Source organism: Rana temporaria, chromosome 10 (genome assembly GCF_905171775.1).
Source record: "Rana temporaria chromosome 10, aRanTem1.1, whole genome shotgun sequence".
Classification (NCBI taxonomy): domain Eukaryota; kingdom Metazoa; phylum Chordata; class Amphibia; order Anura; family Ranidae; genus Rana; species Rana temporaria.
In genome coordinates this window covers 147,040,219-147,065,361 of record NC_053498.1, presented here as the reverse complement: position 1 = coordinate 147,065,361, position 25,143 = coordinate 147,040,219, and the positions used below count along the sequence as shown (strand labels likewise).

General features: G+C 50.9%; 1 protein-coding gene across 3 annotated transcripts in view; it reads right to left on the bottom strand.

Moving 5' to 3' along the window:
- KLHL21 (kelch like family member 21) overlaps nucleotides 1-25,143 on the bottom strand; it is a 76,344-nt gene that overhangs the window by 15,339 nt on the left and 35,862 nt on the right. For 2 of the 3 annotated variants that reach the window (XM_040326499.1, XM_040326497.1), the window contains exons 2-3: nucleotides 5,319-6,391; nucleotides 813-1,218 (exon numbers count right to left, since the gene is read on the bottom strand). In XM_040326499.1, coding sequence (XP_040182433.1) covers nucleotides 813-1,218; nucleotides 5,319-6,354 — 1,442 coding nt within the window. In that variant the 5' untranslated portion in view covers nucleotides 6,355-6,391. Of the gene's footprint in view, nucleotides 1-812; nucleotides 1,219-5,318; nucleotides 6,392-13,899; nucleotides 14,066-25,143 lie in introns of those variants that run through there. The other variant, XM_040326498.1, reaches the window with a different exon arrangement.

The following is a 25,143-nucleotide window of genomic DNA, read 5'->3' as shown; positions in this document are numbered from 1 at the left end:
GAGAGGCTTCCGACGGTCGCATCCATCGCGTCACTAGTAGCCGAAAGAAGCCGAACGTCGGTGTGGCTCTATACTGCGCCTGCGCACCGACGTTCTGCTTCTTTCGGAAAATCGTGACGCGATGGATGCGACCGTCGGAAGCCTCTCGGAAGACTGTCAATCAAAATAGGAACCCCCATTCCCGCAGCCCATACCCGGAAGCGACGGAGAAGATGCATCTCGTAAACGGTAAGTACGGCTCATATTTTAAAACAACTAGCCGATTCCCCTAGACAAAACGAGCATGAAGCTAAGGAAAAAAAGTATATTGTACGGGTGAACCTCCGCTTTAAGACTCTGACATTCACATGCATGATGGGAATTGTTGATCCTGAACAACTGCAGGGTCATAGTTTGAAGACCCCTGCTCTAGGGGACCAGGACCCTTCCACATTGTGGACTAATACCTGGGGAAGGTATGCAATGGGCTGCCTGTGTCTAGTTAGCCAAGAAGAGACTGGTGATGCACTGTTGAACTGTATTGGCAAGAGTGTGCTCAGTAAAGTTTTGTTAACTGGTAAACCCTGGTCTGAAGTTACTGTAAAAGTGGGCAGGGTGGTACAGGGCATATCTAGAAGAACAGGGCCTGTAAGCACATACGTGTGTGAAGAGGAAGGAATGGAAGGCCATCACAAGGCCAGCAGCAAATGAGTTGGCAGAAAAAGGCAAACATAACTGGAAAAAGGTGTTTCCTTACACCCTACAATTAAAACAAAGGGGTGCCCGCCCCCTCATCCACAGATGGGTTATATTTCAATATTCCAAAGACTCACCTGACAAAATAAATTAATCCATTCAGTGTCACAGTTTTTGGTGCAAACGACCAAGGGGGCAGCAGGCCACAGTTCACCAACGACCACAGGTCCGTGTCAGGGTCATAGCACTGCATGACCATAGTCTCTTTGCCTTCCAGGGACCCGATGGAGTAAAGCTTGCCCCGGCAGGAGGTGATGGAGCAGTTGTCCATGGGGTACATCATGGGCCGGAGCGATTCCCAGGAGTCCATGCTGTGGTCGTAGCGCTCCGTGCTGTCTGACCCGATGACGTAAAGCAGGCCTTTCAGCACGGTGGAGCTGTGATATTCCCGGGCCTTCAGCATGGGCGAGACCTCTGTCCATTCATTCACGCTGGAGTTATACCGCCAAACGCAGTCGTACAGCCGGGAGCCATCAGACCCTCCTGAAAAACACAATAGAAAAAAGGTATTAAACATGTATGTCTGGGCAAAATACACACGCAAGCCAGTCAAGCCATCCTAAAAAATTAACACTCAACCAGGTAGGTCCCTCGCCATGGCTTTTTTCTCTCATAAAATAGGTGCAGGAACTCCCCCACGCATCTGAGTCAGTTCTTGTTTCCACCCCCTACCCACCCTTCCAACACCGTTCCTTGGTTCCACCCACTACCCACCTTCCAGCACCGTCCCTTGGTTTCACCCCCTACCAACCTTCCAGCACCGTCCTTTGGTTCCACCCCCCTACCCACCTTCCAGCACCATCCCTTGTTTCCACCCCCTACCCACCTTCCAGCACCGTCCCTGGGTTCCACCCCCTACCCACCTTCCAGCACCGTCCCTTGGTTCCACCCCCCTACCCACCTTTCAGCACCGTCCCTTGGTTCCACCCCCTACCCACCTTCCAGCACCGTCCCTGGGTTCCACCCCCTACCCACCTTCCAGCACCGTCCCTTGGTTCCACCCCCCTACCCACCTTTCAGCACCGTCCCTTGGTTCCACCCCCTACCCACCTTCCAGCACCGTCTCTTGGTTCCACTCCCTACCCACCTTCCAGCACCGTCCCTTGGTTCCACCCCTACCCGCCTTCCAGCACCATCCCTTGTTTCCACCCCCTACCCACCTTCCAGCACCGTCCCTTGGTTCCACCCACTACCCACCTTCCAGCACCGTCCCTTGGTTTCACCCCCTACCAACCTTCCAGCACTGTCCCTTGTTTCCACCCCCTACCCGCCTTCCAGCACCGTCCCTGGGTTCCACCCCCTACCCACCTTCCAGCACCGTACCTTGGTTCCACCCCCTACCCACCTTCCAGCACCGTCCCTTGGTTCCACCCCCTACCCACCTTCCAGCACCGTCCCTTGGTTCCACCCCCTACCCACCTTCCAGCACCGTCCCTTGGTTCCACCCGCTACCCACCTTCCAGCACCGTCGCTTGGTTCCACCCCCTACCCACCTTCCAGCACCGTCCCTGGGTTCCACCCCCTACCCACCTTCCAGCACCGTCCCTTGGTTCCACCCCCTACCCACCTTCCAGCACCGTCCCTTGGTTCCACCCGCTACCCACCTTCCAGCACCGTCGCTTGGTTCCACCCCCTACCCACCTTTCAGCACCGTCCCTTGGTTCCACCCCCTACCCACCTTCCAGCACCGTCCATTGGTTCCACCCCCTACCCACCTTCCAGCACCGTCCCTTGGTTCCACCCGCTACCCACCTTCCAGCACCATCCCTTGGTTCCACCCACTACCCACCTTCCAGCACGTCCCTTGGTTTCACCCCTACCAACCTTCCAGCACCGTCCCTTGGTTCCACCCCCCTACCCACATCGTCACTTGGTTCCACCCCCTACCCGCCTTCCAGCACCGTCCCTTGGTTCCACCCCCTACCCACCTTCCAGAACTGTCCCTTGGTTCCACCCCCTACCCACCTTCCATTACCACCCCTTTTAGAGAACATAGAGCCAAGTCTCCTTACTGCGAATGCGGGCGGTGAGAGCAGCGGTCTGAGCTGCTGTGGCCATATTCCAGCACCGTCCCTTGGTTCCACCCCCTACTCACCTCTCAGTACCATCCCTTTTAGAGAACATTGAGCATCTTTTTGTGGTGCCAAGTAAATTGTATGGAATTTGTTAATGATAACAAACAGTAAAATAGACCTCCCCAGCAACAACAGACCCCCATAACAAAATACCGCCCCTGCAGCCAGCATCAATAGACTCTCCAATGTCCAGAAACAATAGGCACCTCTCTTAACAGTAGATCCCTTCTAGCAACAATTGACTCCCAGCAACATAATCCTCCCCCCCCCCAGCAACAATAGATCCCCAACAGCAACAATAGACTGTGATGCAAAAAAATAGACCCCTCCAGCAGTAATAGATCCCTCAGAAGCCAGAGTTGCCCCTCCAGGCTCCAGCACATCCTAGCACCCCTTACCATAATGATCCCGGGAATCAAAAACGTGCAGTCATGTGCCCAGAGCTCTGTGTATTATGCAGTCCTGTGCCCAGAGCTGTGTATTATGCAGTCCTGTGCCCAGAGCTCTGTGTATTATGCAGTCCTGTGCCCAGCGCTCTGTGTATTATGTATACATTAAAGCGTATGTGCGTGTAAAGGCAGGCGTCCCAATACTTTTGGTAATAAAGTGCATCTGCCTGGAGTTTCATATTCTCTGCAGGAAAATTAGGATCCAGGGACTGACTAAGCTCCTCTCGCTGCAAATGTAATGTATTTACTTGTGCTGAAAGTTGTTTATTGAGAGCGGCTGACGGCTATTAATACACCAGCGCGTGACGGCGACGATAAAGAGGGGGAAGCCGAGGATAGAGAGTGTGAACCCGTCTACCCAACATGGATCCGGGCCAACCGCTCCCAACACAGCCGGGACAAAAGCCCGGAGCGGCCTACAGCAACCTCCAAAACCAGTGTATGATTTATACTGGGAGAGGAACACAGACATACCCTGAATCAGGGGCACAGCTACAGACCATGGGGCCCCAGAGAATTGTTTTTTGATGGGGGCCCCCTGGCGACCTCCCTACTGTCATAGATCTCAACATAAAGTTATGTATTAATCAAGGACAGGCAGCTTGGAATAAACTTCCTTTGCTGGAAGTCCATTCCAAGCATCAACGTTGGACTTTCCTCCTGCTGGTTTGAGGTCAGGTCCCCGTGTTCCTGATCGAGGAACCAGATCTGTGGAAAGAAGGAGGAGCAACAGCGCAGGGAACTTTTAGGCCTCGTGCATTATAACGCCCATCCTAGATAGGCTGTAACTACAGAAGCCAGTTACGTTTAGTCTGGTCTGCTCGGAGCTCCACAGGCTGGGAGTTTGATTACTTTCCCTCTGGACACTAGAAGAAGCTTCTGGAGATTAGGGCAGGAGAATTTAGATAACCGGCAGTAGGGCTTAGCCCAGGAAATAACTTTCCGGTCTCAGGGAACCTCTCCTAAAAATGACTAGATCTACAACTCATGATACATTAGTGTGATGGTCATTGGGAAGAATTACCACCTTACAGAGCCAAGGGTTTCCCAACCACGGTGCCTCCAGAGTTTGATAAGAGTTCCTTAAAGCGGAGGTCCACCGACCATTCATTTTATTTTTTTCAGCCATTCATACACTCTCATGGTTACAATATATTACGCTCACTTGTTAGCTGTAATATCTCCCCCAATTTTCCGGTTTGGCATTAAAAACAAAGTTATAATAAGCACATAATATAAATAATTATTATAAGCACAGTCAGGCTGCAATGTGGGGCACAGCGAGGCTGCAACGTGGGGCACAGCGAGGCTGCAACGTGGGGCACAGCGAGGCTGCAACGTGGGGCACAGCGAGGCTGCAATGGGGGAAAGGTGAAGCTGCAATGTGGGGCACGGTGAGGCTGCAATGTGGGGCATGGCGAGGCTGCAATGTGGAGCACGGCGAGGCTGCAATGGGGGCACAGAAAGGCTGCAATGGGGGGCACAAGAGGCTGCAATGTGGGGCACAATGAGGCTGCAACGTGGGGCACAATGAGGCTGCAATGTGGGGCACAGTGAGGCTGCAATGTGGGGCACAGGTTATGCTGCATTGATGGGCACAGATGAGGCTGTGCTGAGGGGATTTGATAAAGTTGTTTATTTTTGTAACTTAATTCTGCATAAAGCATTTAAGTGTAATTTCATGAGATAATTTATGATGGCGTGATTAGGGGCAGGGTAAGGGTCGGGCGGGGCAACTGGTGGTGAGCCCTGCCCTAGACTGCTTATCGAGCGGGAATGGGTGGAAGGTTTGCTGTGTGCCTCACTGCCTTGCACTGACTTGGGAAAGCAAGAACCTGTTTAACTCACAGTGGCCCCTACGGAGGTAGCGCTATATACACAAAATCAATGGCTCTTGCGGGTATAAAGCTGTACTTGCATAAACGCACGCCTGCATATACCCGCATACAGCCCTGTCCGCCCTCACAGCTAGCCTTGGACAAAGGTACTGCATACACCTTGTCCCCTGGTGAACCAAATGATGGAAATAATTGGCCCAATAAAGGAGATCGCTGCTCACCTGTCACATAGATGTCATTCCCCAGTGCTGCGATGCTGTAACCTCCTCCCAGGTGATCTGGAAACTCCGCCAGGTACCTCCACTGCCCCGTGTGAGGGTTATAACAGTCCACCGTCACCAGCTCGTCACAGTCCTGGTCGCAGCCGCCGACCATCACCAATATTTCTGCCAGTCCCGTGGACGGCCGTGGCCTCATCCTTTCGCAGGGCAGGTCATGGCGGTCGTACTCCGAAGACTGGAAGGCACGAGCTTCCCCGATGAGCCTCAAGCAAGAGGGGCTGAAGTAGACCAGAGGATCACTCTCCACGTGGGCCAGCAGGTAGAAGCGGCGGATGAAGGGCAGGCGGACGTGCTGGAAAAGCTCAGGCCAGCGGTGCTGGCGGTGGGGGAGGTCAGCCCTGACCCACCTAAGGATAATCTGATAAGCCGTCTCCTCCTTGTCCACGCACAGGCGGTCATCCATGATATATTCCAGCATCCGTTGCCACGGCAACCGTTCCACTTCCCGGGCCAGGGCCAGCTGTGGCATGTGGGCCAGGATGAAGCGCTTGGTGCTCTCGGCCAGGCCCCGGCAGGCGTAGGCCTCAGCGAAGTCCTGGATCTCCAAACAGTTGCTGACGTCCAACTGACGCTCCAGATAGGCACAACAGGCCTCCTTTACTGAAGGAAACTGGAAGAGGTCCGCAGCCTGCAGGAGGGGCTCCACGTTCTCTTGAGTGACAGTCACCCGGCCAGTGTAGCAGAAATCCACCAGCAGACCCAGGATGGGCCCAGTGACCTGATGCAGCTCCACCCGTTCAGCCTGGCTCTCTCGCAGCCTCCCTGCAAACATGGCGCGGAAGTAGTTGCTGGCGGCGGCCAAAACAGTACGATGGCATGGGAAGTCTTGCCCTCCTGCGCTTACAGTCATGTCAAAGAACTTGTGCTCAGCCCTCAGCTCATTGATACCTCGCAGGAGGTGGAGGGCATGTGAGGAGTCATAAAAGGGCAGAGAGGAGTCAGGGGAAGGCGGGGGGATGGAGGGAGACTGATCCATGATGAGAACCCAAACGCAAGAATCAGCGGAGGATCATCTGTGGAAGACAAAGAAGAGTTAACAATAGGCGGTATTGGAAAAAAGGAGCATTTTCTTATTTATCAAAGCATTTGAGATTAGAACCATTTGTGTTCCCCTTAGTGCAGCCAGAGATCAGGGTAAGGACAGTTGGAGAATGTGAGCGATGGACATCTCAAGAAGAACCAATGTGTGTGCCCATAATGTTCCATGGTAGCAAGGAAGATTCTCATCATCTGCTTTGGCCCAAAAAAAACTTTCCATTAGGACAAAGTATAGAATATCGGTCTCCTCTTGGCCCACCTTACTATTGGCCGACTAGCTGTCTGGGCATTGGCATCTCAAGGGGGAACTGATGTTGCCCATAAAACCATTTTCAACCTTTCAATGCCCTAAGGCAGCAAGGAAGATTTGTATTATCTGCTTTAGGCAACAAAAAATTTCCTTCAGGACGAGGAATGGAACACCTGTCCAGGATCTGGAACAATTACTCTTGCCCGACCTTACTCTGGGCTGACTAGCTATCTTGGCATAGACATCTGAAGGAGGAACCATTGTGGTTGCCCACAAAACCAAATTCAACCTTTCAATGTTCTAAAAGCAGCAAAGGACGATTCTAATATTCTGCTATGGGGGCAACAAAAACTTTATTTCAGGATGAGGAATGGGACACCTGTCTAGGATATGGAACAGTGCTTTGTTGGGGCAGACCCAGGGCTTTGTTGGGGGCATACCCGGGGCTTTGTTGGGGCAGACCCGGGGCTTTGTTGGGGCAGACCCGGGGCTTTGTTGGGGCAGACCCGGGGCTTTGTTGGGGCAGACCCGGCGCTTTGTTGGGGCAGACCCAGGTAGGGTGATCACATTTCCAAACTGCCAATCAGGGACACCCCTTCCTTCACAAAAAAAGATGCTTTTTGATACTTTTTTTTGCCAATTTTAAAGGCTTATATGCAAGTAATTGGCCATAATATGGGTATGGGGGGCTGGGTACTGCCTTGGGGGACATTTATCAATGCAAATGTTTTTAAAAATTATAGTTTTTTCAGGAGATTACATTTATGCAACAGTAAAAATTAACAATTCCTCAAAATATAGTGCCTGGGGGTCCCCTTAGTCTGCCTGTAAAGTGGTGCATCTGTACCATGTATAGAACATGCTGCAGCAAAAATGAAATTTCCAAAGAAAAAAAACAACGAGTCAAATCACATTTAAGTTGACTCACGGTTGCAATTGCCCCCCCCCCAGTCCACACCAGACCCTTCGGGCTCTGACCCCCCCCCCACCCCAAAGCACCGTGTCCCCATCTTACCCTGGCTGGTGGTTGTGGTGGCATGCAGTCAGGGGGGTTATCAGAATCTGGAAGCCCCCAAATAACCCAAAGGGTCTGGAATGGACTAGGGGAGGGGAACCCCACGCAGTTTTTTTTACTATTATTATTCAGCTGTCAGCGGGGAAGCCCATTGACAGCTGATGACTCATCAGTTGTTAAGGAGCGGGGCTGGGAAGGTGGCGTCCTTAACCCTGGTTGGGTGCAGTGCATGGCAGGGCATTTGGCGGGGGGCGAACCCCCTGGGCTGGGAAACAAGACAGTTTCCATCGTCGGCTCATGGGGTGGCTGTGTTAGTTTCATTCCGGGACACTGTATTGTCCTGGAATGCGGGACTGTCCCGGGCAATCCGGGACACGTGGTCACCCTAGACCCAGGGCTTTGTTGGGTCAGGCCCAGGGCTTTGTTGGGTCAGACTCAGGGCTTTTCTTCGCAGAGAAAAAGTGCAGAAACTCCTACCTTCTGAGTCAGCCTTTGTTTCTGCCCCCTAACATCCTCTGAGCAATGTCCATCGGTTCCACCTCCAACCTCCCAGTATCACCCCTTTTAGAGAATACCGAACCAAGTATCCTTTTGTGCTACTAATTGATTTGCACAGAATTTGTTAATGATAACAAGACAGACAGTAAAATAGATCCCCCTCTGTAAGCAACAATAGACCCCACCCCAGCAACAGTAGACACCCCAAAAACAATAGGCCTCACTCAGCAACAATAGACACCCCCCCACAACAACAAAAATACCCCAGTAACAACAGACTCCCAGCAGCAACAACAGATGTACCAGCAGACAACATCAATAGATCTCTCCCTCAACAGTAGATCCCTCCCAGCAATAACTGACCCTCCACCAGCAACAGTAGGCCTCCACGCAAAAAATAGATCCCCACTAGCGACAATAGATTCTCCCAGCAGCCAGCATCAACAGACCCTCCAGGCAGCACACCCCAGCACCCCTTTCCATTTCATACATTAATTGCTGGAGGTGTCAGAACTGTGTTCCCTCCACGTTCCCACTGAATAAAAGCCCTGGTCAGATCTAACCTGTAGGCTTGTTGTGGGAATTCCCCAACAACCCCTTGGTGTACATCAGCTGCTTGGTGGGGAATCCCCTGCCTGCAGCTCATTGGTCCAACAATGACAGCTAACTTCTGGGTTCAACCCAAACTCAAGCCCAAAACGGCGTTCAGTCACTACTGTTCAGCTCAGTAAGTTCTATAAAGAGCCTTCTGAGGTTGGTTGTTTTCGACCCATAGGCATGCACTGAAAGTGCCGTCACCACTAAGCAGAAGGCAGAGGCCGCCTTAAAAGATGGCTGCAGCCATTGGCGTCCACTCCATAGGGCAAGGGGGGGCAATTGACCCACCCTGGAAAATCGAGGTGGTGTTGAAGAGTGACGACACCCCTCTGCGACTGAAGCAGTGACAGCGCCGCGGTGACAGGCAGGTTAGAACAGCGAGAGAGAGGAGAGCTGCTGGCCGTGGCATTGCAATGGGGGTGGTCTGGTGCGGGGTGACACCACTGCACCTGACCAACCATCCCTTTCTCTCGCGGCACAGGGCTGTCTGAGCGGTCCCGGGCCGGATGTCACACAGGCCGCCTCCCCCTCCAATGTTTATGTGTACACAGGGGGAGGGAACCTGCTGTGCCACGCTGATGTACTGAACGGGATGAGGAGAGGGGGGGTCCATCTGTGCTGACGGGGGGGGTTTGTGCTAAATGGGGGGTTCATCTGTGCAGAAGGGGGGTCTGTACTGAAGGAAGGGCGTGTGCTGAGGGGTGGGTCCATCTGTGCTGAATGGAAGGGTCTGTTCTGAAGGGGGCTCTGTACATTCTCTAGGCTATATTTATATGGGCATGGAGTGAAGCTGAATTATCTCAAGAGCTATTTCACACTGCCAGCTGGCCACGATATCGGTAAAGTGCTGCTAAATAGCTGCGCTATTCGGCCACAAGCGGGGCGATTTTAAGGGTTAAACGTGTATCGCCGCTGGCGAAGCGGACGAAACGTATAAAGACCAAAAGCTCAGCTTTATTAAACATGCAACATTTGGGTGTATAGCTGTGATGATCCTTAAAAAGGGAACCTGTGGTAACATTCGGAGGATGACATTCATGACCACCTTCTTCAGAGCCGTCTGTGACATTAATACCTATTGAGTCACCGACCAGAAACAAACATACGAGTCAGATAAGTCGGAGTGAGGTCAGCTCTCCTAATCTTGGGTCAGTGACGTCCAATGGACTAACATGACCGGGAGAAGACTAGCATAGCAACCCTTTAATAAAAAAAAAAGAATTGCGCCAGATTTTTTTGGACACATGACACAGCGGGAGATCAGGTACATGAGGCTGCAGATGGGCACCGATGAGACAGGTGGGCACAATGAGGCTGCAGATGGGAACTGATGAGACAGGTGGGCACAATGAGGCTGCAGATGGGAACTGATGAGACAGGTTGGCACATGTAGCCCCACTCTTCCTCTACAAGAGTGCAATGTTTGTTGTCTCCGGGGGACCTACGGCCGGGGAGCACCAATTTTTCAAAGCCGGGCACCCCTTCCATAGACTCCCATGTTAAACGGTTATTTTTCCAGTGAATTTGGGGACCGGCCGGTCGTAGGTCCCCTGGACACCAAAACTTGGCACACATGTAGCCCAATTTTCCTCTACAAGTGTGCAAAGATTGTTGTCTGGGGGACCTACGGCCGGGGAGCACCGATTTTTCAAAGCCGGGCACCCCTTCCATAGATTCCCATGTTAAACGTCAGTCTAGTCATGGACACAGTGGGCCAGATTCAGATAGGTCAGCGGATCTTTAGATCCGCGTAACCTATCTGATTTACGTTACGCCGCCGCAAGTTTTTGAGGCAAGTGCTTTATTCAGAAAGCACTTGCCTGTAAAGTTGTGGCGGCGTATCGTAAATCCCCCGGCGGAATACAAATTCCGCGGCTAGGGGGCGTGTAAAATTTAAATCAGGCGCGTCCCCGCGCCGAACGAACTGCGCATGCGCCGTCCGTTAACTTTCCCAGCGTGCATTGCTCCAAATGATGTCGCAAGGACGTCATTGGTTTCGACGTGAGCGTAACTTACGTCCAGCTCTTTTCTGAATCGACGTACGCAAACGACGTAAAAATTCAAAACTTGGCGCGGGAGCGACGGCCATACTTAACATAGGATACCCCTCATATAGCAGGGGTAACTGTACGCCGGAAAAAGCCGAACGCATACGACGTAAAAAAAATGCGCCGGGCGGTCGTTCGTTTCTGAATCTGCGTAAATCCTCATTTGCATATTCGGCGCGAAAAAAAAAACGAAACTCCACCTAGCGGCCGGCCTGGAATTGCAGCCTAAGATCCGACGGTGTAAGTCACTTACACCTGTCGGATCTTAGGGATATCTATGCGTAACCTGATTCTATGAATCAGCCGCATAGATACGACCAACAGAACTCAGAGATACGCCGTCATATCTCTTTCTGAATCTGCCCCAGTGAGGCATGGGCACAGTGAGGCATGGGCACAGTGAAGCATGCACATGGACACAGTGAGGCATGCGCATGGGCACAGTGAGGAATGCGCACAGTGAGGCATGGGCACAGTAAGGCATGCACATGGGCACAGTGAGGCATGCACATGGACACCCTAGGCTTATACTCGAATCAATACGTTTTCCCATTTTTTTGTGGTAAAATTAGGTGCCTCGGCTTATATTCAGGTCGGCTTATACTCGAGTATATACGGTAACCATTTTCCGAATAGAATAGAAAAGAATAGAATAAAAAAGAAACAACAGAATAGAATGGAATAAAAAGAATATACCGTATTTATTCGAGTATAACGCGCAAAATTTTATACCCAAAAAAAAGTTCAAAGTTTGGGTGCGCGTTATACTCGAGGACTTTTTTCCCCCCGCCGCCGCACACGCCGCTGCTACCGCCGCCGCACACGCCGCCGCCACCGAAGCCACAAACGCCGCTACAACGTTAATCACGCGGCGCGGGGGAACATTAGACAGCTTTCGTTTGAATAGCTGTTTTCCCTGCCGCGCGTAGACACTCCCCCTTGGACGGATCTGTCCAATCGCGAACGAGGGGGAGTGTCTATGCGTGGCAGGGAAAACAGCTGTTCAAACGAACGCTGTCTGTAATGTTCCCGCGCGCCGCGTGATTAAAGGTAAGGGGGCACGGCTGGACACATACAGGGGGCACGGCTGGACACATACAGGGGGCACGGCTGGACACATACAGGGGGCACGGCTGGACACATACAGGGGGCACGGCTGGACACATACAGGGGGCACGGCTGGACATACAGGGGGCACGGCTGGACATACAGGGGGCACGGCTGGACATACAGGGGGCACGGCTGGACATACAGGGGGCACGGCTGGACATACAGGGGGCACGGCTGGACATACAGGGGGCACGGCTGGACATACAGGGGGCATGGCTGGACATAAATGATTTTTGGCAATTACAATGATTTTATACCGATTTTTAATTGAAAATTAGGGGTGCGCGTTATACACGGGTGCGCGTTATACTCGAATAAATACGGTAGCTAATTTCCGAAATTTTAATTCCAAATAGAATAAATTTGATTTTGGTTTGAATTCGAAGCGATTAAAATTTTCCAAATTCAACCGAATTCCGAAAATATGAAATGGATTGGAATTGGAATAAAATGAGTTATGTGAATAACGGACAGAATATATTTTTCCGCTCTGCACGTGTCTGATTACAGCCTGTATAAAAAGCCAACGCTCTCCCTCCCAGCTGCTGATACTCGGGGGCCACACACTGCCGGAGGGATACATAAGATGCAGAAGACTGTCAGAGACGACACGTGTGGTCGGAGACTGAAGGCCGGCTATTAGACACGTGCGGTCCGTTTCCTTTCCAAACTGAAATTCAAACAAATTGTTTTACCGAATGTAAACGAATCCGAAATAACGATAAAAGAAAATTCGGATGAAATTCGAATTCAAATAATTTTCGAATACTTTTCAAATTCGAAAAGGGCTTGGGGGGGCCAAAGAGCCACACATAATATTCAGTATGCTCTATGACTCTCGGAGATAGGGGTCGCCACACTTTCTTCACAGACATATTTTTTTTTCAGTCATATGATTGTAACAGACCTCCGACACCTTTGGGTGCTCCAAAGAGAAAAGTAATGCTGCGCACATAGTGCCCCCCCCCCCGTCAAGTCTTGTTTCGAACCACATTCCTGTCTAAATAACGTGTCCGGGTTTTAGGTGGACTGAAACCCCCGGACACATGATTCAAATCCCGGACAGATGGCAACGCAAGTCAGAGACTACAAACCTAATACAGGGGATGGTCAAAGGGCCGCAGGTGGAGCGCCAGGGCCCTTAAGACATCGACAACCGCGCATTAGCTCTGCGACAAACATCACCGAACACAAAGTAGGACCCAGAAATGATCCGCGTCCAAATCCACAACTACGCTCAAAGGCAACCATTGCACCGATCTCTGCGTCCAAAGCCACAACTACGCTCAAAGCCAACCATTGCACCGATCTCTACATCCGAAGTCACAACTACGCTCAAAGCCAACCATTGCACTGATCTCTACATCCAAAGCCACAACTACGCTCAAAGCCAACCATTGCACCGATCTCTACATCCAAAGCCACAACTATGCTCAAAGCCAACCATTGCACCGATCTCTACATCCAAAGCCACAACTACGCTCAAAGCCAACCATGCACTGATCTCTGCGTCCAAAGCCACAACTACGCTCAAAGTCAACCATGCACTGATCTCTACATCCAAAGCCACAACTACGCTCAAAGCCAACCATTGCACCGATCTCTACATCCAAAGCCACAACTACGCTCAAAGCCAACCATTGCACCGATCTCTACAGCCAAAGCCACAACTACGCTCAAAGCCAACCATTGCACTGATCTCTATATCCAAAGCCACAACTATGCTCAAAGCCAACCATTGCACCGATCTCTACGTCCAAAGCCACAACTATGCTCAAAGCCAACCATTGCACCGATCTCTACGTCCGAAGCCACAACTACGCTCAACGCCAACCATTGCACCGATCTCTGCGTCCAAAGCCAACAATGCACTAATTTCTGCGTTCAAAGCCACAGCATGCACTCTACAAATACAGACGGCGAGCCTATATTGGGCCCCCCGGGGCCCGGAGACAGCATACTGACCTGCAAGTTAAAGGAAGAGAAGGATAGTAGGATCTGGTGAGCCGATCCTTTCTATGGAGAGGTCTGTCTGCTCCGGCTATTCCTAGACGCTGGCAGTGCGCAGTCTGGAAATCTAAAACTGCAGCTGCTCACAAGGCGAGCTTTGTCACCCCAACCGTCCTCCCACTGGGCTGTGCCTAGGCACACGTAGCCCAGGACGCAGAGCCACATTGACCCCAATCTCCTGTCCCCCCCCCCCCCCCAGGTCTGTGACTCACCAGCACAGCAAGTGACAACATCATGAGCCTATAAGCTGTGCGGGAAGGAAAACACGGATCCCCGCAGGCGATAGCCAGAGCTCTGCGCTTGGAAATAATTATGGGAGGGATCCGTCTGCGAGCCAAATTCTCCTCTGTCTGCACAGCGAGCAGCTGCTCCAAATCCCCACCCAACCCAGGAGATCCGATGACTCCGAGCGGAAAAAGGACGCATTGTCCAAACAGATCCACATTATTTATGGATTTGGGGATTATTGACGGATTATTTTTGTCAATTTGGATCCGTTTATTAATTATTTACAGATTTTCTTGTTCATCATTCGGATTATTTATTATTTATGGATTTGGGAATTATTGATGGATTTTTTTTATTGGAATTATTTACAGATTTTTTTTTTTGTTAATTGTAATGCTTTATGTCTATCTATTCTAAGTTCTTGTGGTAAAACTAAGGAAGCTTTAGACTTCTGTAGTGTATATTTGGATTAGGAAATTATTTATGGGAATTAGGGGTGCAACGGATCAAAAAACTCACGGTTCGGATCGTTCCTCGGATCAGGAGTCACGGATCGGATCATTTTTCGGATCGGCAAAAAAAAAAAAAATCTCCCCCACTGTAATATCCACATGTCCCCCCCCCACCAACTATAGTACCCCCTCAGTGCAGACACCCCCCCTCCTCTCAGTACAGTGACCCCCCTCCTCAGTACAGTGATCCCCCCCTCCGTACAGTGATCCCCCCTCCTCACAGTGATCCCCCCTCCTCACAGTGATCCCCCCCCCTCCTCACAGTGATCCCCCCCCTCTGTACCCCCTTCTCAGCAGTGATCCCCCCCCTCTGTACCCCCTCCTCAGTACAGTGACCCCCCCCCTCCGTACAGTGATCCCCCCTCCTCACAGTGATCCCCCCCTCCTCAGCAGTGATCCCCCCTCAGTACAGTGACCCCCCTCAGTAGTGACCCCCCTCCTCAGTACAGTGACCCCCCTCAGTACAGTGACCCCCCTCAGTACAGTGACCCCCCTCCTCAGTACAGTGACCCCCCTCAGTACAGTGACCCCCCTCAGTAGTGACCCCCCCTCCTCAGTACAGTGACCCCCCTCAGTACAGTGACCCCCCTCAGTACAGTGACCCCCCTCAGTACAGTGACCCCCCTCCTCAGTACAGTGACCCCCCTCCTCAGTACAGTGACCCCCCCTCCTCAGTACAGTGATCCCCCCCTCCGTACAGTGATCCCCCCTCCTCACAGTGATCCCCCCCCTCCTCAGCAGTGATCCCCCCTCAGTACAGTGACCCCCCTCCTCAGTACAGTGACCCCCCTCAGTACAGTGACCCCCCTCAGTACAGTGACCCCCTCAGTACAGTGACCCCCCTCCTCAGTACAGTGACCCCCCTCCTCAGTACAGTGACCCCCCTCAGTACAGTGACCCCCCTCAGTAGTGACCCCCCCTCCTCAGTACAGTGACCCCCCTCAGTACAGTGACCCCCCTCAGTACAGTGACCCCCCTCAGTACAGTGACCCCCCCTCCTCAGTACAGTGACCCCCCCTCAGTACAGTGACCCCCCTCCTCATTACAGTGACCCCTCAGTACAGTGACCCCCCCTCAGTACAGTGACCCCCCTCCTCATTACAGTGACCCCCCCTCAGTACAGTGACCCCCCCTCAGCTAGTACCGACAGGCACTCCCCGGTGTGTCCGAGTGCGGGCTCCTCCTCTGTGGGTGTAAACAGAGGAGGGCCGCCGCCGGGTGTACCAAGATGGCCGCAGCTCCGGAGCTAGGCCGAAGCCGCGGCCTTTCCTAATGCTACGGCGGCGGCTCCAGAGCTAGGCCGAAGCCGCGGCCTTTCCCAGCGTTATGGTCGCGGCTCCGGAGGTAGGCCGAAGCCGCGGCCATAACATTAGGAAAGGCCGCGGCTTCGGCCTAGCTCCGGAGCCGTGGCAATCCGCGGATCACAGTGTGATCCGATCCGAAGGGGGTGACCCGTACGGATCACGGATCAACTGTGATCCGTTGCACCCCTAATGGGAATTGTTTGTTGTTAATTATTTGGATTCATTTATTAATTATTTACAGATTTTTTTTGTTAATTGTAATGCTTTTAGGTAGATTCAGGTACGGACGCCTAACTTTGCGGCGGCGTAGCTTAAGGCATTTAGGCTACGCCGCCGTAAGTTAGCTAGGCAAGTACATGATTCTCAATGTACTTACCTGCTAAGTTACGGCGGCGTAGCCTAAATCGGCGGGCGTAAGGGCGCCTAATTCAAATGTGTTTGAGGGGGGCGTGTTGTATGTCAATGAGGCTTGACCTTACGTTTTTTACGTTTCTTGCGAACTGCGCATGCGCCGGGCGCCTACATTTCCCAGTGTGCATTGCGGCTAAGTACGCCGCACGGGCCTATTGATTTCGACGTGGACGTAAACTACGTAAATCCCGATTCACAGACGACTTACGCAAACGACGTAAAAAATTCGAATTTCGACGCGGGAACGGCGGCCATACTTGACATTACTATTCCACTAGGGCCTAGCTCTAACTTTACGCGGCCTATCTCTTACGTAAACGGCGTATCTGTACTGCGTCGGCCGGGCGTACGTGAATCGGCGCATCTCCTCATTTACATATTCTACGCCGACCGCAATGGAAGCGCCACCTAGCGGCCATCCAAAATATTGCAATCTAAGATAGGACGGCGCAAGCCATCGTATCTTAGATAAGTTTAAGTGTATCTCTGTTTGAGCATTCACAGGCCCCTCTGTTCCAGGCGGCGGTCGGAGGTCTCGGCCTGTGAACGCTCTCTTGTGTTTCAGCGGCAGGAGGGAGACCACACTTCTTCTCACCAGAAAATGACACCAAACCCCCAAACATTATGTTCTGCAGAGACCCCAGAGAATAAAAGGTTTGGAATTTCTTACAAGGCGCGGTATTTGCGCAGCGGTATTCCCCCCCCCCCCCCCAATTTTTTTAAGGAATTAAAAAAATATATATATATATAATAATTTTTGTAAAATGTGAAAGATGACGTTAAGACGAGTAGATAGACACCCAACATGTCATGAACCCGATATCGGCCTCTAGCAATCCCGGCACAGCAGGAATGGAGTGTGAGAGAGAGACAATCAGTTCATATGCTGGCAGGAGGAGAGAGCGGAGTGACGAAGGTGAGCTCATCACTCTGCTGTTGCTTCTTTTCATTTGCTACTCACAAGCTGGTCTGTGTATTACATAGGCAGGATCTGCTTCCTCTGTATTACATACGCAGGGTCTCCTTCCTCTGTATTACATAGGCAGAGTCTGCTTCCTTTGTATTACATAGGCAGGGTCTCCTTCCTGTGTATTACATAGGCAGGGTCTCCTTCCTCTGTATTACATAGGCAGAGTCTGCTTCCTTTGTATTACATAGGCAGGGTCTCCTTCCTCTGTATTACATAGGCAGAGTCTGCTTCCTTTGTATTACATAGGCAGGGTCCGCTTCCTCTGTATTACATAGGCAGGGTCCGCTTCCTGTGTATTACATAGGCAGGGTCTCCTTCCTCTGTATTACATAGGCAGAGTCTGCTTCCTTTGTATTACATAGGCAGGGTCTCCTTCCTCTGTATTACATAGGCAGAGTCTGCTTCCTTTGTATTACATAGGCAGGGTCTCCTTCCTCTGTATTACATAGGCAGGGTCTCCTTCCTCTGTATTACATAGGCAGGGTCCGCTTCTTCTGTATTACATAGGCAGAGTCTCCTTCCTCTGTATTACATAGGCAGGGTCTCCTTCCTCTGTATTACATAGGCAGGATCTGCTTCTTCTGTATTACATAGGCAGAGTCTCCTTCCTCTGTATTACATAGGCAGGGTCTGCTTCCTTTGTATTACATAGGCAGGGTCTCCTTCCTCTGTATTACATAGGCAGGGTCCGCTTCTTCTGTATTACATAGGCAGGGTCTGCTTTCCCTGTATTACATAGGCAGGGTCTCCTTCCTCTGTATTACATAGGCAGGGTCTGCTTCTTCTGTATTACATAGGCAGGGTCTGCTTCCTGTATATTACATAGGCAGAGTCTGCTTCCTTTGTATTACATAGGCAGGGTCCACTTCTTCTGTATTACATAGGCAGGGTCCGCTTCCTCTGTATTACATAGGCAGGGTCCGCTTCCTCTGTATTACATAGGCAGGGTCCGCTTCCTCTGTATTACATAGGCAGGGTCTCCTTCCTCTGTATTACAAAGTCAGGGTCTGCTTCCTCTGTATTACATAGGCAGGGTCTGCTTCTTCTATATTACATAGGCAGGGTCCGCTTCCTCTGTATTACATAGGCAGGGTCCGCTTCCTCTGTATTACATAGGCAGGGTCTCCTTCCTCTGTATTACAAAGTCAGGGTCTGCTTCCTCTGTATTACATAGGCAGGGTCTCCTTCCTCTGTATTACATAGGCAGGGTCTCCTTCCTCTATATTACATAGGCAGGGTCTCCTTCCTCTGTATTACATAGGCAGGGTCTGCTTCCTATGTATTACATAGGCAGGGTCTCCTTCCTGTATATTACATAGGCAGGGTCCGCTTCCTCTGTATTACATAGGCAGGGTCTCCTTCCTCTGTATTACATAGGCAGGGTCCGCTTCCTCTGTATTACATAGGCAGGGTCTCCTTCCTCTGTATTACATAGGCAGGGTCCGCTTCCTCTGTATTACATAGGCAGGGTCTCCTTCCTCTGTATTTCATAGGCAGGGTCCGCTTCCTCTGTATTACATAGGCAGGGTCCGCTTCCTCTGTATTACATAGGCAGGGTCTGCTTCCTCTGTATTACATAGGCAGGGTCTCCTTCCTCTGTATTACATAGGCAGGGTCTCCTTCCTCTGTATTACAAAGTCAGGGTCTGCTTCCTCTGTATTACATAGGCAGGGTACGCTTCCTCTGTATTACATAGGCAGGGTCTGCTTCCTCTGTATTACATAGGCAGGGTCCGCTTCCTCTGTATTACATAGGCAGGGTCCGCTTCCTCTGTATTACATAGGCAGGGTCCGCTTCCTCTGTATTACATAGGCAGGGTCCGCTTCCTCTGTATTACATAGGCAGAGTCTCCTTCCCCTGTATTACATAGGCAGGATCTGCTTCTTCTGTATTACATAGGCAGGGTCTGCTTCCTCTGTATTACATAGGCAGGGTCTCCTTTCTGTGTATTACATAGGCAGGGTCTCCTTCCTCTGTATTACAAAGTCAGGGTCTGCTTCCTCTGTATTACATAGGCAGGGTCTGCTTCTTCTGTATTACATAGGCAGGGTACGCTTCCTCTGTATTACATAGGCAGGGTCTCCTTCCTCTGTATTACATAGGCAGAGTCTCCTTCCTCTGTATTACATAGGCAGGGTCTGCTTCCTCTGTATTACATAGGCAGGGTCCGCTTCCTCTGTATTACATAGGCAGGGTCCGCTTCCTCTGTATTACATAGGCAGGGTCCGCTTCCTCTGTATTACATAGGCAGGGTCCGCTTCCTCTGTATTACATAGGCAGGGTCCGCTTCCTCTGTATTACATAGGCAGGGTCCGCTTCCTCTGTATTACATAGGCAAGGTCCGCTTCCTCTGTATTACATAGGCAGAGTCTGCTTCCTCTGTATTACATAGGCAGGGTCCGCTTCCTCTGTATTACATAGGCAGGATCTGCTTCCTCTGTATTACATAGGCAGGGTCTGCTTCCTCTGTATTACATAGGCAGGGTCTGCTTACTCTGTATTACATAGGCAGAGTCTCCTTCCTCTGTATTACATAGGCAGGGTCTGCTTTCCCTGTATTACATAGGCAGGGTCTCCTTCCTCTGTATTACATAGGCAGGGTCCGCTTCCTCTGTATTACATAGGCAGGGTCCGCTTCCTCTGTATTACATAGGCAGGGTCTCCTTCCTCTGTATTACATAGGCAGAGTCTCCTTCCTCTGTATTACATAGGCAGAGTCTCCTTCCTCTGTATTACATAGGCAGGGTCTCCTTTCTCTGTATTACATAGGCAGGGTCTCCTTCCTCTGTATTACATAGGCAGGGTCTCCTTCCTCTGTATTACATAGGCAGGGTCTGCTTCCTCTGTATTACATAGGCAGGGTCTCCTTCCTCTGTATTACATAGGCAGGGTCTCCTTTCTCTGTATTACATAGGCAGGGTCTCCTTCCTCTGTATTACATAGGCAGGGTCTCCTTTCTCTGTATTACATAGGCAGGGTCTCCTTCCTCTGTATTACATAGGCAGGGTCTCCTTCCTCTGTATTACATAGGCAGGGTCTGCTTCCTCTGTATTACATAGGCAGAGTCTCCTTTCTCTGTATTACATAGGCAGGGTCCGCTTCCTCTGTATTACATAGGCAGGGTCCGCTTCCTCTGTATTACATAGGCAGGGTCTCTTTCCTCCCAAATATCCGGGGACAGACATAAAACCCGGTCAGGATTCTCACTATTAGGATTACGGTGATGATCAGAGCTACACAAGGGGTGAGAACCAATGAAGAGACCTTATCATGCAAAGCCACATTCCACCAGCAGGTGGCGCTGCAGGTAAGCATGTACTCGAAGGATGGTCAGTTGGCCGACCCGATTTAATCACTTGTCTACCGGGGAAAAAAAATTTGGACAGAAATTCCTCTAAACTAAAATGTAGTGACCCTATCATGTAATGCCAGATTCCACCAGCAGATGGCGCTGAAAGTAAGCTGGATCTTGAGGACTGTCATCCTGCCGACCTCCTCTAACCCCTTGTCTATCAGAGCAATTTTTTTTGCTAGAAATTCCTCTAAACCCCTCCAAAGCAATTATATATTTTCTAAAAGCAGAGACCATGGAGAATAAAATGACAGTTGCACTTTTATGGAGCACGATATTGGCGCAGCTATTTTTTAAATGCATGGATGGGAACCAATGAAGAGACCACAATATGGAACACCAGATTCCACCAGCAGATGGCGCTGCAGGTAAGCTTGTACGGGAGGACTGTCATCCTGCCCATCTCCTTTAACCCCTTGTCTATCGGAGCAATTTTTTTGCTAAAAATTAATATAAACCCCTCCCCCCCTCCTCCAAAACAATTATATATTTTCTGAAAGCAGAGACTCTGGAGAATAAAATGGAAGTTGTTATATTTTCATAGAGCACGATATTAGCACAGCTACTTTTTAAATGCATGGATGAGAATCAATGATATGGAATACCAGATTCCACCAGCAGATGGCGTTGCAGGTAAGCTTGTACCCATAGGACTGTCATCCTGCCGATCTCCTTTAACCGGACAAATTTTTTTGCCAGAAATTTCTTCAAAAAACCCTCCCTCCAAAGTATTTTTTTATTTTCTAAAAGCAGAGACCTTGGAGAATAAAATGTCAGTTGTTGTATTTTCATAAACCCCCCAAAACCAACAAAGTGACCATATCATGCAATGGCAGATTCCACCAGCAGATGGCATTGCAGGTAAGCTTGTACCCATAGGACTGTCATCCTGCCGATCTCCTTTAATCACTTGTCTATCGGAGCAATTTTTTTGCTAAAAATTACTATAAACCCCGCCCCCCTCCCCCCTCCTCCTCCAAAGCAATTATATATTTTCTAAAAGCAGAGTCCCTGGAGAATAAAATGTCAATTGCAATTTTTTTCCATAGAGCATGATATTGGCGCAGCTATATTTTAAATGCATGGATGGGAATCAATGAAGAGACCATAATATGGAACCCCCCAAAACCAACAAAGTGACCATATCATGTAATGCCAGATTCCACCAGCAGATGGCGCTGCAGGTAAGCTTGTACCGGAGGACTGTCAGTCGGCCAACCCCGTTTAATCACTTTTCTACTGGAGAAATTATTTTTTGTCAGAAATGACTCTAAACCCCCCCAAACCAACGAAGTGACCATATCATGTAATGCCAGATGTCGCCAGCAGATGGTGCTGCAGGTAAGCTTGTCCTGAGGACTATCATCCGGCTGATCTCCTTTAACCCCTTGTCTACCAGAGCAATTATTTTGCTAGAATTACTCTCCCCCTCCCAGGGCTGTCTTAAAGCGGATGTGCCATGGGGAAAATAATATATTAAAAGCCAGCAGCTACAAATACTGCAGCTGCTGACTTTTAATATTAGGACACTTACCTGTCCTGGAGTCCAGCGCCGTCCGCAGCAGAGCACGAGCGATCGCTCGTCTCTCTGCTGCTCCCCCCGCCATCCACGCTGAGGGAACCAGGAAGTGAAGCACTGTGGCTTCACTGCCCGGTTCCCTACGGCGCATGCACGAGTCGCGCTGCGCCCGCCGATTGGCTCCCGCTGTGTGCTGGGAGCCGAGTGTTCCCAGCACACAACGGGGGACAGACGGGATGTGACGGAATGCCCGTCTTTTGCCCGTGAATTCCCGGGCCGGAAGTGGGTGCAAATACCTGTCTTTAGACAGGTATCTGCACCCCCCTCCCCCCTGAAAGGTGTCAAATGTGACACCGGAGGGGGGGAGGGTTCCGATCAGCGGGACTCCACTTTAGGGTGGAGAACCGCTTTAATGAGAGGGCACACCTGGGCACTGCCCTTTCCCCAAAGCAGCTGGTCCTTGAGCCCGGGCTGCCCCTTTACATCCCAGATATCTCCCCAGCACTCTGACCCCTCTACACCCTAGATCAGGGGTCTCAAACTCAAATTACCTGAGGGCCACAGGACAAGTTTTCATATCCCATGGGGGGCCGCATGCAAACTTTCAAACTTCAAAAACAACAGTACTGGTATCAGTGGATGCATTATTACCACCAGCACTGGTGTCAGTGGATGCATTATTAACCCTGACCACTACACATCACACTGACCACTACACTGCACGATGACCACTACACTACACTGCACACTGACCACTTCACACTCCACTGACCACTACACACTGAGTGACCACTCACCATCAGGTCACAGAGCCCAGCACATTAGGGTACAGGGCACAGCGCACATCAGGGTACAGAGCCCAGCACATCAGGGTACAGGCCATGGCACATCAGGGTACATGGGGCACAATCAGGGTACATGGGGCACATGAGGTCACAATCGGGGTACATGGGGCACAATCGGGGTACATGGGGCACAATCGGGGTACATGGGGCACAATCGGGGTACATGGGGCACAATCAGGGCACAGGTCAGCGTTTACTTGTCTTTTTTCTTCACATGCAGAGTAGCGCAGGAAGCGTCTGTCATAAGTTCACTTCTCTGTCTCACGCTGCGGCTGCCCCCCGGCGCCCCCCCCCCCTATCTTCTCGTCCATCCAACAACATTTGCTTGTGATATCACCTGGGATGGATGAGAAGAGAGGGGGGGGGGGGGGCGCCGGGGGGCAGCTGCAGCGTGAGACAGAGAAGTGAACTTATGACAGAGACGCTTCCTGCGCTACTCTGCATGTGAAGGAAATCTACTCCCCCCACTTCCGCGGCATCCTCTGCCCTGCCTGCGGGCCATTTATAACCGGTCCGCGGGCCGCAAATGGCCCGCGGGCCAGGACTTTGAGACCACTGCCCTAGATATCCCCTACCTTCTTGATTTCTGTTTATCTGCAATGTCTCCATTGTAGGGGCCCCAGAGCATTACTTTGCCTAGGGGCTCATGATGCCATTAAGACGGCCCTGCCCCCCCTCAAAGGAATTATATATTCTCTAAAAGCAGAGACCCTGGAGAATAAAATGGCAATTGCACCAGATTCCACCAGCAGATGGCGCTGCAGGTAGACTTTTATCAGAGGACTGTCATCCTGCCGAATCCTCTTTTAACCACTTGTCTACCGGAGCAATTCTTTTTTGATGAAATTACTCTTAAACCCCCCGCCCCAATGCAATGATATGTTTTCTGAAAGCAGAGACCCTGGAGAATAAAATGGTGGCAGTTGTAATTTATTACGGAGCATGATATTGGCGCAGCTATTTTTTCAAATGCATATTTCAAGGGGGGAAAAAATATGTGAAAATGAATTTTAGTGCAAACAAAACACAACATTACACCCGATTTATGTTTACATACACATGCATGAATTGGGGTGTGTACAGGGGCGGCAGGGGGGATTTCTTTTTTTCATTACTTTTTATTTATATATATTTAATAAAAAAAAAAAAAATCTTAAATGAACTGTCACAAGAGGGCCAATAAGCTCCCTATATGTATATATGGCATTGGCTGGTGACCGGTCTGAGCCGTCTCTCTGCTCTCCCGCCGTCCCGTCACTCCGGCCTCTCCGCACACATTGCGCAGGAAGCAAACCGCCAACCACCAATCCCGCATATTCCTCCTCCCTAGAGCCAATCAGAAGTCCAGACCCACAGACAGCACAGATTTCGGATTCCTCCTGAATAAGCCAAATACCCTCCATTTAGATCCATAAGTGCCCAGCAGGGTCCCCCCCCTTACATTTATACGTGACACTGCCCAGCAGAGCCCACCTTAATTCCAGAAGTGCTCAACAAAGCCCCCCCCCCCCCCTTACACCTAGGAGTGACCAGCAGAGTCCCCCCCTTACATTCGTATTTTCCCAGCAGAGTCCCCCCCTTACATCCAAGAGTCCCCACCCTACACCTGTGAGTGCTCAGCAGGATTCCCCCCTTACATTCATATGTGAACAGCAGAGTCCCCCCTTCCATTCAGAAGTGCCCAACAGAGTTCCCCCCTACACCTCCATCATAGAGAGCAGAGGAGGTCCACACCTCCATCATAGAGAGCAGAGGAGGTCCACACCTCCATCATAGAGAGCAGAGGAGGTCCACACCTCCATCATAGAGAGCAGAGGAGGTCCACACCTCCATCATAGAGAGCAGAGGAGGTCCACACCTTCATCATAGAGAGCAGAGGAGGTCCACACCTCCATCATAGAGAGCAGAGGAGGTCCACACCTCCATCATAGAGAGCAGAGGAGGTCCACACCTCCATCATAGAGAGCAGAGGAGGTCCACACCTCCATCATAGAGAGCAGAGGAGGTCCACACCTCCATCATAGAGAGCAGAGGAGGTCCACACCTTCATCATAGAGA